At 46.7% G+C, this 12,963-nt stretch overlaps 1 protein-coding gene across 1 annotated transcript in view; it reads right to left on the reverse strand.

Annotated features, from left to right (window-relative positions):
- The window catches only part of CATSPERD (catsper channel auxiliary subunit delta), a 41,466-nt gene extending 28,550 nt beyond the window's left edge, over nucleotides 1-12,916 (reverse strand). Inside the window, exons 1-7 of the mRNA XM_089905606.1 lie at nucleotides 12,328-12,916; nucleotides 10,462-10,516; nucleotides 8,984-9,060; nucleotides 7,544-7,616; nucleotides 6,504-6,624; nucleotides 2,340-2,401; nucleotides 762-875 (exon numbers count right to left, since the gene is read on the reverse strand). Of these exons, the coding sequence (XP_089761732.1) occupies nucleotides 762-875; nucleotides 2,340-2,401; nucleotides 6,504-6,624; nucleotides 7,544-7,616; nucleotides 8,984-9,060; nucleotides 10,462-10,516; nucleotides 12,328-12,398 (573 nt within the window). The 5' untranslated portion in view covers nucleotides 12,399-12,916. The remainder of the gene's footprint in view (nucleotides 1-761; nucleotides 876-2,339; nucleotides 2,402-6,503; nucleotides 6,625-7,543; nucleotides 7,617-8,983; nucleotides 9,061-10,461; nucleotides 10,517-12,327) is intronic.
- Nucleotides 12,917-12,963: the final 47 nt, after the last annotated feature.

The raw sequence follows: 12,963 nt of genomic DNA on the forward strand, positions 1-12,963 counted from the left end.
TGTGTCGGGGTGGGGAGTATTTCTATTATATACAGTGTCCTCCCCCAATTCATAGGTTGAAACCCTAACCCCATGTCTTCGTCTGTTAGGGCTGCTATAACAAAATACCATAGACTGGGAGGCTTATAACAACAGTGCCCTCCTTTATAAGGGCACTAATCTCATTCATAAGGGCTCCACCCTCATGACCTAAGCACCTCCCAAAGGCCCCCATCTCCTAATACATCACATCAGGCATTAGGATTTCAACATATGAATTTCGGGGGGGGGACACAAACATTCAGACCATAGCACCCCCAAAATGATGGTATTTGGAGGTATGGTCTTTCGGTAGCAATTAAGTTTACTAAGCCCTAATCCAGGAAAACCTCATCTTAACTAATTACATCTACAAAAATCTTATTTCCAAGGAAGGTGACATTCTGAGGTTTCAGGGTGGACATGAATTTTAGGGGGACACATGTTCAACCCAGTCCAGTTCTCTCATCTGTAAAATGGGGATGCTGGTGGTACCTGATGTTGTAATCCATGTGCAGCCTTTACTATGGCACCAGCTTTTTCCATGAACCGTGCTGTCTCCTTTCCTAACTTCCTAATCTCCCTAGCCAGCTGCTCTGACCTGAAATTCTTCCCTACCCTCCCATCCGGCTGGACTCTTCGAGAGAGAAAAGTCCTTGCTCGCCACGGACAGCTAATTACTCCTATCCCACAGGACACATTTTTCTGTTTGTTTGTTCATTTTCTTACCAAATTGAACATACCTGTCTTTCCTGGGAATATTTCTGAAATCTGTATCCCCGAGTATTTGAGAAATAGATATTGGCCTGAGATATCTGATCTCCATGCAAATAAGCAAAAACTGAGTTACTTATATCCTGGAAGAACACACAAATAAAACAGTCTCTTTAAAAGGAGATAGAAGGTGCGGGGGCGGCAGCTGGGGAGATGTTCTTTAAACAGATAAATCAGTTTTGGAGGTCTAATGCACAGCATAGTGATCACAGACAACAATACCGTATTAGAAACTTCAAAGTTCCTAAGAAACTAGATCTTGTTTCCACAACAGAAAAGCAATGATAATTTTGTGACATGACAGGATGGTAATCATACCGCAACATGTAAATGTAGCAAATCAACACATTGTATACCTTAACTTTACACAGTGTGGTATATCAGTTACATCTCACTTTAAAAAGCAGGGAGGACAGATGCCAGTGATAACATGCCTGGGCATTTATCCCAGAGAAATGAAAACTTATGTCCACACAAACACCTGTACATGAACATTTATAGTGGCTTTATTTGCACCAGCCAAAAAGTGGAAACAACCCAATTCTGGTACACCCACCACTGTGGAAAAGAACAGACTAGACATATACGTGACAAATCAGATGAGTCTCCTGAGAATTTGCTGAGAAAAGCTAGTCCCCAAAGGTTTCATATTGAATGATCCCATTTATACAACATTCTTGAGATGATAAAATTAGAGAGATGGAGAACACGTTAGTGGTTCCCAGGGGTTAGGGCAGGGCACAGAGGTATGGAGAGTTTTGGGGCCACGAAACAGTTCAGTGTTTTCTTTCTTTCTTTTTTTTTTTTTTTTGCGGTACGCGGGCCTCTCACTGTTGTGGCCTCTCCCGTTGCGGAGCACAGGCTCCGGACACGCAGGCTCAGCGGCCATGGCTCACGGGCCCAGCCGCTCCGTGGCATGTGGGATCCTCCCGGACCGGGGCACGAACCCGTGTCCCCTGCATCGGCAGGCGGACTCTCAACCACTGCGCCACCAGGGAAGCCCCAGTTCAGTGTTTTGATGGCAAGAGCAGTTCTCTTGACTTTAGGCAGTTGTATCCATGTCAATTTCCTGTTTGTATCACTATAGTTATGTAAGATGTAACCACTGGGGGAAACTGGATGAGGGATACATGGGACTCTGTATTATTTTTTCAACTTCCTGTACATCTATAATGATTTCAAAATAACAGGTTTTAAAAAAAGAAGATAGATGGATATATTCACAGTGTGTCAGCCAGATGATCCAAGGAGCTCCAGAGCCCTCCCACTGGCTCTCAGTCCTCTTCTGAACCCTGGGAGATAACATGGCCTGAGTCCTGAGTCCATCACTGTCCCAGCCCTCAAGGCTTACACTTTTTTTTTTTCTGCTTCGCTGCATGGCATGCGGTATCTTAGTTCCCTGACCAGGGATCAAACCCGTGACCCCTGCAGTGGAAGCATGGAGTCCTAACCGCTGGACCGCCAGGGAAGTCCCTACACTGTCTTTATTTCCATTCATAATTAGCTTACAGCAGAGTAAAAAATGAGATACAACACATGGTACTCACCATGCAAAAGGAATTTCCACTGTAACAACAGTTGTCACCAGAAATATGTGAAACAGGGTGTTCTACACCTGAAAGGAAAAGGGAATTGAAATGCTCTCTGAGTTCCCTGAATGTTCAGAGAGAAGGTTAGAGCAGGGCTTCTCATCCTCTACACTGACATCTGGGGCCAGATTGTTCTCAGTTGAAGGGGCTCCTGGGCACTGTAGGATGCTTTGCAGCATCCCTGCTTCTACTTACTTATTTAACTTATTAAATTAGTTATATAATGATTTATTTAACCAGTGGAACTCTACTCCAGTCTTTTTTTTAAAAAAGTTTTCTTAAGCTTTAGATCACAAAGCATCCTTTTTTTTTTTTAATTAAAAAATTTTTTTTAAATTTATGGCATGTAGGATCTTAGTTCCTGACCAGGGATGGAACATGTGGCCCCTGCAGTGAAAGCATGGAGTCTTTTTTTTCCCAAATAGAATTTACTTATTTAGGCTGTGCCAGATCTTAGTTGCGGCATGAGGGATCTTAGCTGTGGCATGCAAACTCTTAGTTGCAGCATTTGAACTCTTTTAGTTGTGGCATGCATGTGGGCTCTAGTTCCCCGACCAGGGATTGAACCTGGGCCCCCTGCATTGGGAGCTTGGTGTCTTACCCACTGGACCTCCAGGGAAGTACCTCTCCTCTAGTCTTGACAACCAAAAATGTCTTCAGACATTGCCAAGTGTTATCTGGCGGGTGAGGGGCAGAATTGTCCCTTGTTAAGAACCACTGGTTTGGGGTCTTCCTTGGTGGTGCAGTGGTTAGGAATCTGCCTGACAATGCAGGGGACACGGGTTCGATCCCTAGTCCAGGAAGATCCCACCTGCCGCAGAGCAACTAAGCCTGTGCGCCACAACTACCGAACCTGCGCTCTAGAGCCCGTGCTCCGCAACAGGAGAAGCCACCGCAATGAGAAGCCCACGCACCGCAACGAAGAGTAGCCCCCACTCGCCGTGACTAGAGAGAGCCTGTGCACAGAAACGAAGACCCAATGCAGCCAAAAATAATAAATAAATAAATAAAATTTTTAAAGAAAGAGAGAGAGAAAAGATAAAACTTAAAAAAAGAAAGAGCCCACAAGCCATGCAGGGCGGGGGGAAAATATATTAAAAAAAAAACCCCACTGGTTTGGCAGAAACTCTTTTAGGACTCTGCCAAAATTGCAGGAAGGGCGCCCTTCTCTTAGCAAGGCATTCTCTGATTCTGTTTTAAAAGGAGAAGCTTCAGCTCCAAAGAAAATACACACGTGGCCAACAAGCACATGAAAAGATGCTCAACATCACTAATCATTAGGGAAATGCAAAGCAAAACCACAGTGAGATACTGTCCCACACCCATTAGGATGGCTACTATGACAGAAACAGAAAACAAGCTTCAGTGATGATGTAAAAAAATTGGAACCCTTGTGCACTGGTGGTGGGAATGTAAAATGGTTCAGGCAGTGTGGAAAACAGTGTGGAGGTTCCTCACAAAATGGAAAATATGATCCAGCCAATTCCACTGGGTACACACCCACCAAAAACTAACAGCAGGGACTCAAGGAGACATCTGTATACACATGTTCAAACTGGCATTATTCACAATAGCTGAAACATGGGAGCAGCCGAGTGTCCATTGACAGATAAATGGATAAGAAAATGTGGTCCATTCATACAATAGAATACTATTCAGCATTAAAAAGGAAGGAAATTCTTTTTTATATGTAAATTTATTTATTTTTGGCTGCATTGGTTGCTGTGCGTGGGCTTTCTTTAGTTGTGGCGAGCAGGGGCTACTCTTCGTTGCGGTGCGTGGGCTTCTCATTGCAGTGGTTTCTCTTGTTGCGGAGCATGAGCTCTAGAGCGCAGGCTCAGTAGTTGTGGCACATGGGCTTCAGTAGCTGTGGCGCACGGGCTTCAGTAGTTGTGGCTCGTGGGCTTCAGTAGTTGTGGTGTGCGGGCTTCAGTAGTTGTGGCATGTGGGCTTCCGTAGTTGTGGTGCGCGGGCTTCAGTAGTTGTGGCTGGTGGGCTCTAGAGCGCAGGCTCAGTAGTTGTGGCACATGGGCTTAGTTGTTCCACGGCATGTGGGATCTTCCCGGACCAGGGATCAAACCCGTGTCCCCTGCATTGGCAGGCAGATTCTTAACCACTGCGTCATCAGGGACGTCCCAAAAAGGAAGGAAATTCTGACACACGTTACAACATGGATGAACCTTGAGGACATTATGCTCAGTGAAGTATGATCCCAATACTGTATGATCCCACTCATTTGAGGTCCCTAGAGGAGACACATTCATAGAGACAAAGTAGGATTGTGGGTGCAGGGCTGGGAGGAGGATGGGGAGTTAGCTGTTGGGATGCTAGTAAACAAATTGATGGAGAGAAGAGGAAGGACAGAGAGTAGACTGACTTACGTTACAAGGAGCCCTGATGGTTCCTTTGTAAGTTAAATATAGAGTTTCCATCTGACCCAGCAATTCCACTCCTAGGTATCTACCCAAGAGAATTGAAAACATGTATCCACACAAAAACTTGTACACAGATGTTCACAGAGGCACTATTGACCATGGCCCAAAGGGGGAAACGACCTCAATGTCCACCAGATGATGAATGGATACACAGAAGTGGTCAGTCCATACAATGGAGTGTTACTCAGCCATAAGAAGGAATGACCTCCTAATACACGCTACGACATGGATGAACCTCAGAAACGTGATGCTCAGTGAGAGAACCCAGAGGAAAAAGGCCACATGTTGTGTGATTCCATTTATATGAAACATCCAGAACAGGCAAATCCACACAAATGGAGAGTGGGTGAGTGGTTGCCAGGGGCTGGGGGAGGGGGAGGGGGAGTGACTGTGAATGAGGACGGGGTTTCTTTTCGGGGGGGATGAAAATGTTCTGGTACTCAACAGTGGTGGCTTTTGCACAACATTGCGAAAGTACTAAATGCCATTGAACTGTACACTTTAAAATGGTGAATTGTATGTGAATTGTATGCCCCTCCCCCCCAGAAAGGGAAAAGAGCCTTGAATTGTGAGAGAGAAAAGAATTGGACCGGAAGATTAGGAGGGGCACTGGGAGAGGATTGGGGCGTGAAGGAAAAGCCCACCAACATGGTTGAAGTTTGGAGGAAGAGAGAGGAAGGTGGCGAGGAGGGAGGGATTTTAGGCAGTGTAGCTGTGGGTGGGAAGATCTGAAAAGAGTAGGTCAACTGATGTCTTGGAGGCAGATGCATGTTTGGGTTGGATATGACCAATTGATGAGATGGTTATAAGACTGGCCCCCAGGGACTTCCTTGGTGGTCCAGCAGTTAAGACTCTGCGCTCCCAATGCAGGGGGCCAGGGTTTGATCCCTGGTCAGAGAACTAGATCCCGCATTGCAACTAAGAGTCCGTGTGCCGCAACTAAAAGATCCCGAATGTCAAACTAAAACCTGGCTCAGCCAAATAAATAGATGAATATTAACAGCAACAACAAAAAGACTGGCCCCCAGGCAGCCCAGCTTTACTTGCGTTATCCATTCTCTGTGGCCCATTCATGCTGTGTTTACCACAATCCTCGATGGAAACACTCAGTCCCCACCCTGTGGGATGGGGGTTCAGCCCAATTTTTATTGAATTTTAAAGGACAACGTAGGGAATTCCCTGGTGGTCCAGTGGTTAGGACTCAACGCTCTCACTGCCCAGGTTCAATCCCTGCTTGGGGGATTAAGATCCTGCAAGCCACTTGGTGCAGCAGAAAAAAAAAAAACAACCAGACAATGTAATGTCCAGGGGCTGGGACTTCCCTGGTGGTCCAGTGGCTAAGACTTCACGCTCCCAATGCAGGGGGCTCAGGTTCGATCCCTGGTCAGGGAACTAGAGCCCACATGCCACAACTAAGAGCCCACATGCTGCAACTAAGAGTTCGCATGCCGCGACTAAAAGGTCCTGCATGCCAGCAACTAAAGATCCCACCCGCCTCAATGAAGATCCCACCCGCGTCAACAAAGATCCCGCGTGCTGCAACTAAGACTTGACGCAGCCAAATAAATAAATAAATAGTTTTAAAAAACGTCCAGGGGCTGACATCCAAGTAGCTGCATCGTCTGTTCTTCTGAGCCTTTTCTCTGATGTTGGTCAAATGCAAACAAGAGTAAAAAATACAGAATACGCATACCTGTAGAGGCATTCCAGGAATTGTCTTCATAATCATAAACATAGACTTTTCGATTCACTACTAACAGCAATACTGAACCAGCAAAATGCGCTGATGTTACTTCTGGTATGCCAACCTAAGAGTAATGACACATACGATATCAGTATGTACATCTCTTCGGACATCGATTCAGAAAGCAGTACTTCTAGACACGCATCCATGGAACATTCATTCCAGCAAGAGCTCTTTGGGTCCTAGATATTGGGAACTATGTATCTTGGGGATTAGCTGAAAGCAAAACGGGGAGGTCGAAATTGGTGTTTGGTGCCCTTGGATAGCTAAATTTGCTCCATCTCCTTCTCCTGTGTCAAAACCTTCTCTGAGAATAGGCACTTCCCTGGTGGTCCACTGGCGAAGACTCCATGCTCCCAATCCAGGGGGCCCGGGTTCGATCCCTGGTCGGGGAACTAGATCCTGCATGCCACAACTAAGAAATCTGCATGCCGCAATGAAGATCCCAAGTGCTGCAACTAAGACCCAGCACAGCCTACATAAATAGATATTAAAAAAGAATCTTCTCTGAGGATAAAGGCTACAGCATAGATGACGAATCATAAGCATAACTGATAAATGTGTCACTTATGAGAGAAACTGGTATTTTAGCAGATGGCGGAAGCTTCTGGAGCATAGGTGCTGTCAAATTTCTCAAGATAGTTCCTGAGAGGGTACAGGTTTTTCTGTTTTGGTTGAGGGCAATTTGGGGAGGCCCTGAAATCAGTGTATGTAATCTATCACACAACCAATTATAAGGAGCTCTTGCAAGAATTCTGGTTCTTTTTTCAGGGGAAAAAAAAGCACCTGTTTTGGTAGTAAGGGCAGAATAGAATCAAGCCTTCTTTTGGCTTAGAAATTGCTCTCAATGTCTTTAAGAGGTACATCGTAAAATAAGCCCCCAAACTAACAAAAACAGACTAGCGTGGTGTTTTCTGAACTATATCTAACCCTAAGTATTACTTATTTCAAGCACCCCTCGGATCATTCAGCAAAATAACTACCTGCATTGACGTAGGGATGGAAAATGGAAGGACACTACTCTCAAAGCTATTCTTCGTGAGAAAAACTTGTCTTCTGAAATAAACAATAAAAGGGTTCAATTAGGACAATCTCACACAAGAAAAGAAAAAAGAGAACGGCAGACATTCTAAAAATGTTCTATTCAAATGAAATTCTTTTCTTAACAAGGAACCATTTTGCCTCTATCTATCTATCATCTATTTATTTATTTTATTATTTTTTTTGATGTTGGGGGTAGGAGTTTATTAATTAATTTATTTATTTTTGGCTGTGTTGGGTCTTCGTTTCTGTACGAGGGCTTTCTCCAGTTGTGGCAAGCGGGGACCACTCTTCATCGCGGTGCGCGGGCCTCTCACTGTCGTGGCCTCTCTTGTTGCGGAGCACAGACTCCAGACGCGCAGGCTCAGTAGTTGTGGCGCATGGGCCCAGTTGCTCTGTGGCATGTGGGATCCTCCCAGACCAGGGCTCGAACCCGTGTCCCCTGCATTAGCAGGCAGATTCTCAACCACTGCACAATCAGGGAAGCCCCGATCATCTATTTATTTTTGTGTGAGTAATCCTCTATAGCCTGGATATTTGACTTCTTGAAATAACATTATTTGAAAAGTGTGACCATGTCAAAAATAAAATTATATAAAATGTACATTAAGTGACAGCTTGTTTTGCTCAGGGCGAACTTCAGTTTTGTCCTTTATTTTACTCTGATCCCACTAAAGTAAAGGCTTTCAGACCAGGAATGTGTATGTATAAAAGAAACAGTATGCTCCCTTATGCAGGGAACTTTTAAGAAGCAAAAGGCCATCCATGAACATGGTATATCGCTTCCTTATCCAGATCTCCTTCTCTTGCCCCCTCCAGAAGAATTTTATGGTTTGAGGCAGACAGGAGTTACTGAGTTAATTCCTATGTATTTTAAAGTTTTTGGGACTTCCTTGGTGGTCCAGTGGTTAAGAATCCATCTTGCAGTGCAGGGGACACTGATTCGATCCCTGGTCGGGGAACTAAGATCCCACCTGCTGTGGGGAAACTAAGCCCACGTGCCACAACTAGAGAGCCCATGTGCCACAACTAGAGAGAAGCCCGCACACCACAACGAAGAGCCCGTGTGCCACAACTAAGACCTGACGCAGCCAAAAAATAAATAAATAGATATTTAAAAATAAAGCTTTTTTTGCTACTGTGAATGGCACCATTCATAACTGCCTTATGTCAAGCATCTGTGACAAGCTACACGTAATTATTTTAGCTATTTGTGTGTCTCTTCACCTGTCATTCCTTAACTCTACCCCAACTGTGGACTCCCTGTAGGCCAGCATCTAGCAACACAGGACAGAGCCGTCTCTTTTAATGTTTGTGGAATCGAAGAATGAGGGCAAACGTAATGTTTTAATAATAATAATAAAAAAGTAGCAATATCTTACCCTAGATACAGGGCTATGTTTTTCTTACAAGGATGCTTCATCAAGCGAGTTGTCCCAGATGAAAAATACAGGTGGTCCTAGAGAGAGAGTCACAAAATCTTAATCCTATCAATGCTCATAAACGCCTGATGAAAACAGTTTCCTAACGTGTAACACTGAAAATGTAAAGGTGAAATCTGAATTAGGCAGGTGGATGGCATCTAAGTCATTTTCCTCTTTTTTAAAAATAATTAATTTTATTTTTGGCTGCCTTGGGTCTTTGTTCCTGTGTGCAGGCTTTCTCTAGTTGTGGTGAGTGGGGGCTACTCTTCATTGCAGTGAACGAGCTTCTCATTGCCGTGGCTTTTCTTGTTGTGGAGCACCGGCTCCAGGTGCACCGGCTTCAGTAGTTGTGGCACGCAGGCTCAGTAGCTGTGGCTCGAGGGCTCTAGAGCGCAGGCTCAGTAGTTGTGGCGCATGGGCTTGTTGCTCCACAGCATGGGGGAATCTTCCTGGACCAGACAGCCTTGGCAGGCAGATTCTTAACCACTGTACCACCAGGGAAGCCCATTTTCCTCTTTTGATATTATCCTCTGGTTCTGTCAGAGGTCACCAATGGGGAAAGTTGGGTGAGAGGGACCTGGGACATCTCGGCACTGTTTTGCAGCATGCTGTGAATCTATAATTATGTCAAAATAAAAAGTCTAAAAAGACTCACAGGATAATGATTCATATCACATCCCCTCTGTGTATATGTTACTTATTTACAGATTACTTATTGAGAGGCCAGAGGCCAAAAAAAAAAGTTAGAAACCAGTCACTTGATTATTTAGCAATGCTGACGCCACTTCTGAAATAACACAATGTCAATAGGAAAAACATTTGAGCTGACAAAATATTTTTTTCTTCATGCCTTTTAGGCACATGCAGGTGAAAGGAAGTTTCCTGCTGCACTGTGTCATGTAAACAGAATAAGTTTGCTTCCTATGTCACTCTGCCTTTAAAAAGTCCTATCGGATAGAACGCTGGATAAAAACTCAGGTGATCTGAGTTCTAAACCCAGCTGCAGCTCTTGTCATTGTTCAGGCTACTTGACTTCTCTCAATTAGCTTTTTTTTTTTTCCAGTACGTGGGGCTCTCACTGTTGTGGCCTCTCCCGTTGCGGAGCACAGGCTCCGGATGCGCAGGCTCAGCGGCCATGGCTCACGGGCCCAGCCGCTCCGCGGCATGTGGGATCTTCCTGGACCGGGGCATGAACCTGTGTCCCCTGCATCGGCAGGCGGACTCTCAACCACTGCGCCACCAGGGAAGCCCTCAATTAGCTTTTTAGTGACAAGCGAAAGGTTAATGCCTATTTCAAAAGGCAATGGTAAGGATTAGATGAAGTAATGTTCTATGCTGGACACAACCCTGGCACCCAAGAAATACTAGGAAGTATTAGTTCTGATCCAGCGATTAGATAAAAGTGAAGAATGAATGTTAACTGTGGAGCCACGTACCCCTTGAATTTGCTCTCTGACGTGAAACACCTTTCCTGTCCTCACCGTACGAATACTAGAGGTAAGAGATAAGAAAACATCTGTCAATGTTTATGAAACAGTCGGCATGACTCCTACCAGGTTGCTTTCTGGGTTAACGGTGCAGTAGCTGTTCTTGAAGCTTTTAGGGTTATGGGAGCCCCTGGAAAATCTGATGAAACAGTGGACCCTCCTCTCCTAGAAACAGACATATGTATATGCAAAAATGGAGATGTGGTTCCTGAAAGCTCGTTAAGGCTCATTTGCAGACACCAGATTAGGCAAATGAGGAGTGCCTACTGCCAGATTTTGTTTTTTGTCTGCGGGGTGGGGAGGTGTTGGTGGCTGGGAGAATGTTGCTCCAGTTTACAGCAGGTTCTCAATCTTGGATGTGAGTCAGAAGCACCTGGTCGGGGTGGGGGGGGTGCCCTGATAGACTGTAGATTGCTGGGCCACACTGCTGAGTCTTTGGTTCAGCAGATCCAGGGAACTGCAGTTCTAACAAATTCCCGGGTAATGCTGCTGCTGTTGGCCCAGGACCACTCTCTAAGAACCAGTGTGGGAAACGGGAGAATTGGATGTGAACAATCTTTGCAGACTTTGAGACACATCCTGCTAGTAAATCTTGGTGGAAAGTCCTACTCCCCACTCCCTTATTAAGAGCAAGTGTATCGTTAATTTCGCTGGGTCTGTTTTCATGTCTATAAAATAAGGTTAAGGAATCACTTCGCCATGAAACTCGTTGTAAAGATCAAATGAGGCCATGCAACAGAAATGCATCCTCTATTTCTTCAGCAAACAGGGCCCTGCTGAATGTGACAGCTCATTCCAGGCAGGAGTTCCCTGAGGGTGGGAACTGGGCTTTAGCATCTGTCCCGTGCCCACGGCACCGCGTGTACAGTATTTACTAATCTAACATTTACTGAAATCCAAAAATGTTCTGGGCAAGCAGTGAATAACAGAAAACACTCTATACCTTCATGGAGCTAAGAGCCTAGTGACAGCAACAGACAAGAAAAAATTTGCGACGAGTAACAGAATTTAGTGATTGATAGGAAAAAGCAGCTATAGGGAGGAGAGGGTCTTTAGATGAGGAAGTGTACTGTTTGTCAGCATCTGAATAATCAGGAAGAAGTCATGGAGAAAATCTGGAAGCAAAGCGTTCCAGGCAGAGGGGGAAGCAGGCACCAAGTCTCCCCCGTTCGCGAGTTTGGCAAGTTCAAAGGACCGGTGGCTGGGAGCAGTGATTCAGGGGCGGGCAGGGGCCACATCAGTGGTTGTCACATCCCTAGGGGACCCTTGGTAATGTCTAGAGACATCTGATTGATGGTCAAGTCTGGAGAAGGAGGTACTACTGGCATCGAGTGGGTGGAGGCCAAGGATGCTGCTCAGTATCCTACAATGTACAGGACGATCCCACCCCAGATAATGATCAGGCCCTAAATGTCAGCAGCGCCGCTGAGGAACCCTGCGCCAGATACGGCGCGAGGAAATTGGGTTTTATTCCGGGTGCCACAGGGAAGGGGAATGACGAGATCAGATTCGTTTATAAACAACCCCTCTGGCTGCCAGGATGGACAGGAGGGCACAGCCTAGGGTGATGGCGGTGAAGGTCGCTTGAAGGCAACGGAATTGGGCCAAAGTCTTGAAGTGGCAATGGGAGGACTTGGTGATGAGCTGGAGGCGGTGGGGTGAGAGAAAGGGTGGGTATCAAGTTCGCTTCCTAGAGTAAACTGGGAAGCCTCAATAAGGTTGGGGAGTGGAGCATCTTTCCTGGATTCCGCGCAGGGATGAGCCTGCCCCCTCCCGACCCCTGGCAGCACCCCAGGCCCGGGAGGGCGGCCCCACCGGCACAGCGGCTGAGCTCTGGCCAGCGGGCAGAGCCGCAAGGTAGTCGCCACCAGCATTAACAGCAGCATCTCATACTACCCGCCGCCGCTAACACACAGTTCCTCAACTGCCGCGGGGACTCGCTTCACAGCCTGGGCATGCGCAGTCTGCCGCGGAGCCTGGGCAAGCGCACCTTGTTCCCCAAGAAGCCTGAATCCGCCCACCTCAACAAGCCCCCAGCGCCTGGGCATGCGCACACTGCCGCCCTTGGGCTGTCTACAGTTTGAGTAAGGGCTTAGCGTCTCTCGGGAAGCCCGAATCCACCAACCGTGGCGCGCGCTAGAGCTTGAGCTTGCGCGTGTCACTCACATTCCTAAGCCCAAGGGTTTGGACCGGGCTGCCCACACGTTCCCAAAGCTGCGCTTGCAGGCACAGCTGCTCTCTTTCTAGGGGCCATCACGCGTGCCCACAGCCCTCCCCGCGATCCGAAGGGGCCTATCGGAAAAGGTGAACGCAACCAGGGAGCTGGAACGCTTCCGGCTCTACTTCGCGTAGGCCCCGCCTCCACACTTTCCAAGTCCCGCCTCTGCAGCCGTCCGTTTCCGGCCACCCCTCCCTCGGGCACGCAGGCACGCGCCGGCCCTCACGTACGCC

The sequence above is a fragment of the Delphinapterus leucas genome, unplaced genomic scaffold, assembly GCF_059928025.1.
Source record: "Delphinapterus leucas isolate spDelLeu-1000000601 "Yukka" unplaced genomic scaffold, BTC_Dleu_Yukka2 spDelLeu_asBTCV2_sq25, whole genome shotgun sequence".
Classification (NCBI taxonomy): Eukaryota; Metazoa; Chordata; class Mammalia; order Artiodactyla; family Monodontidae; genus Delphinapterus; species Delphinapterus leucas.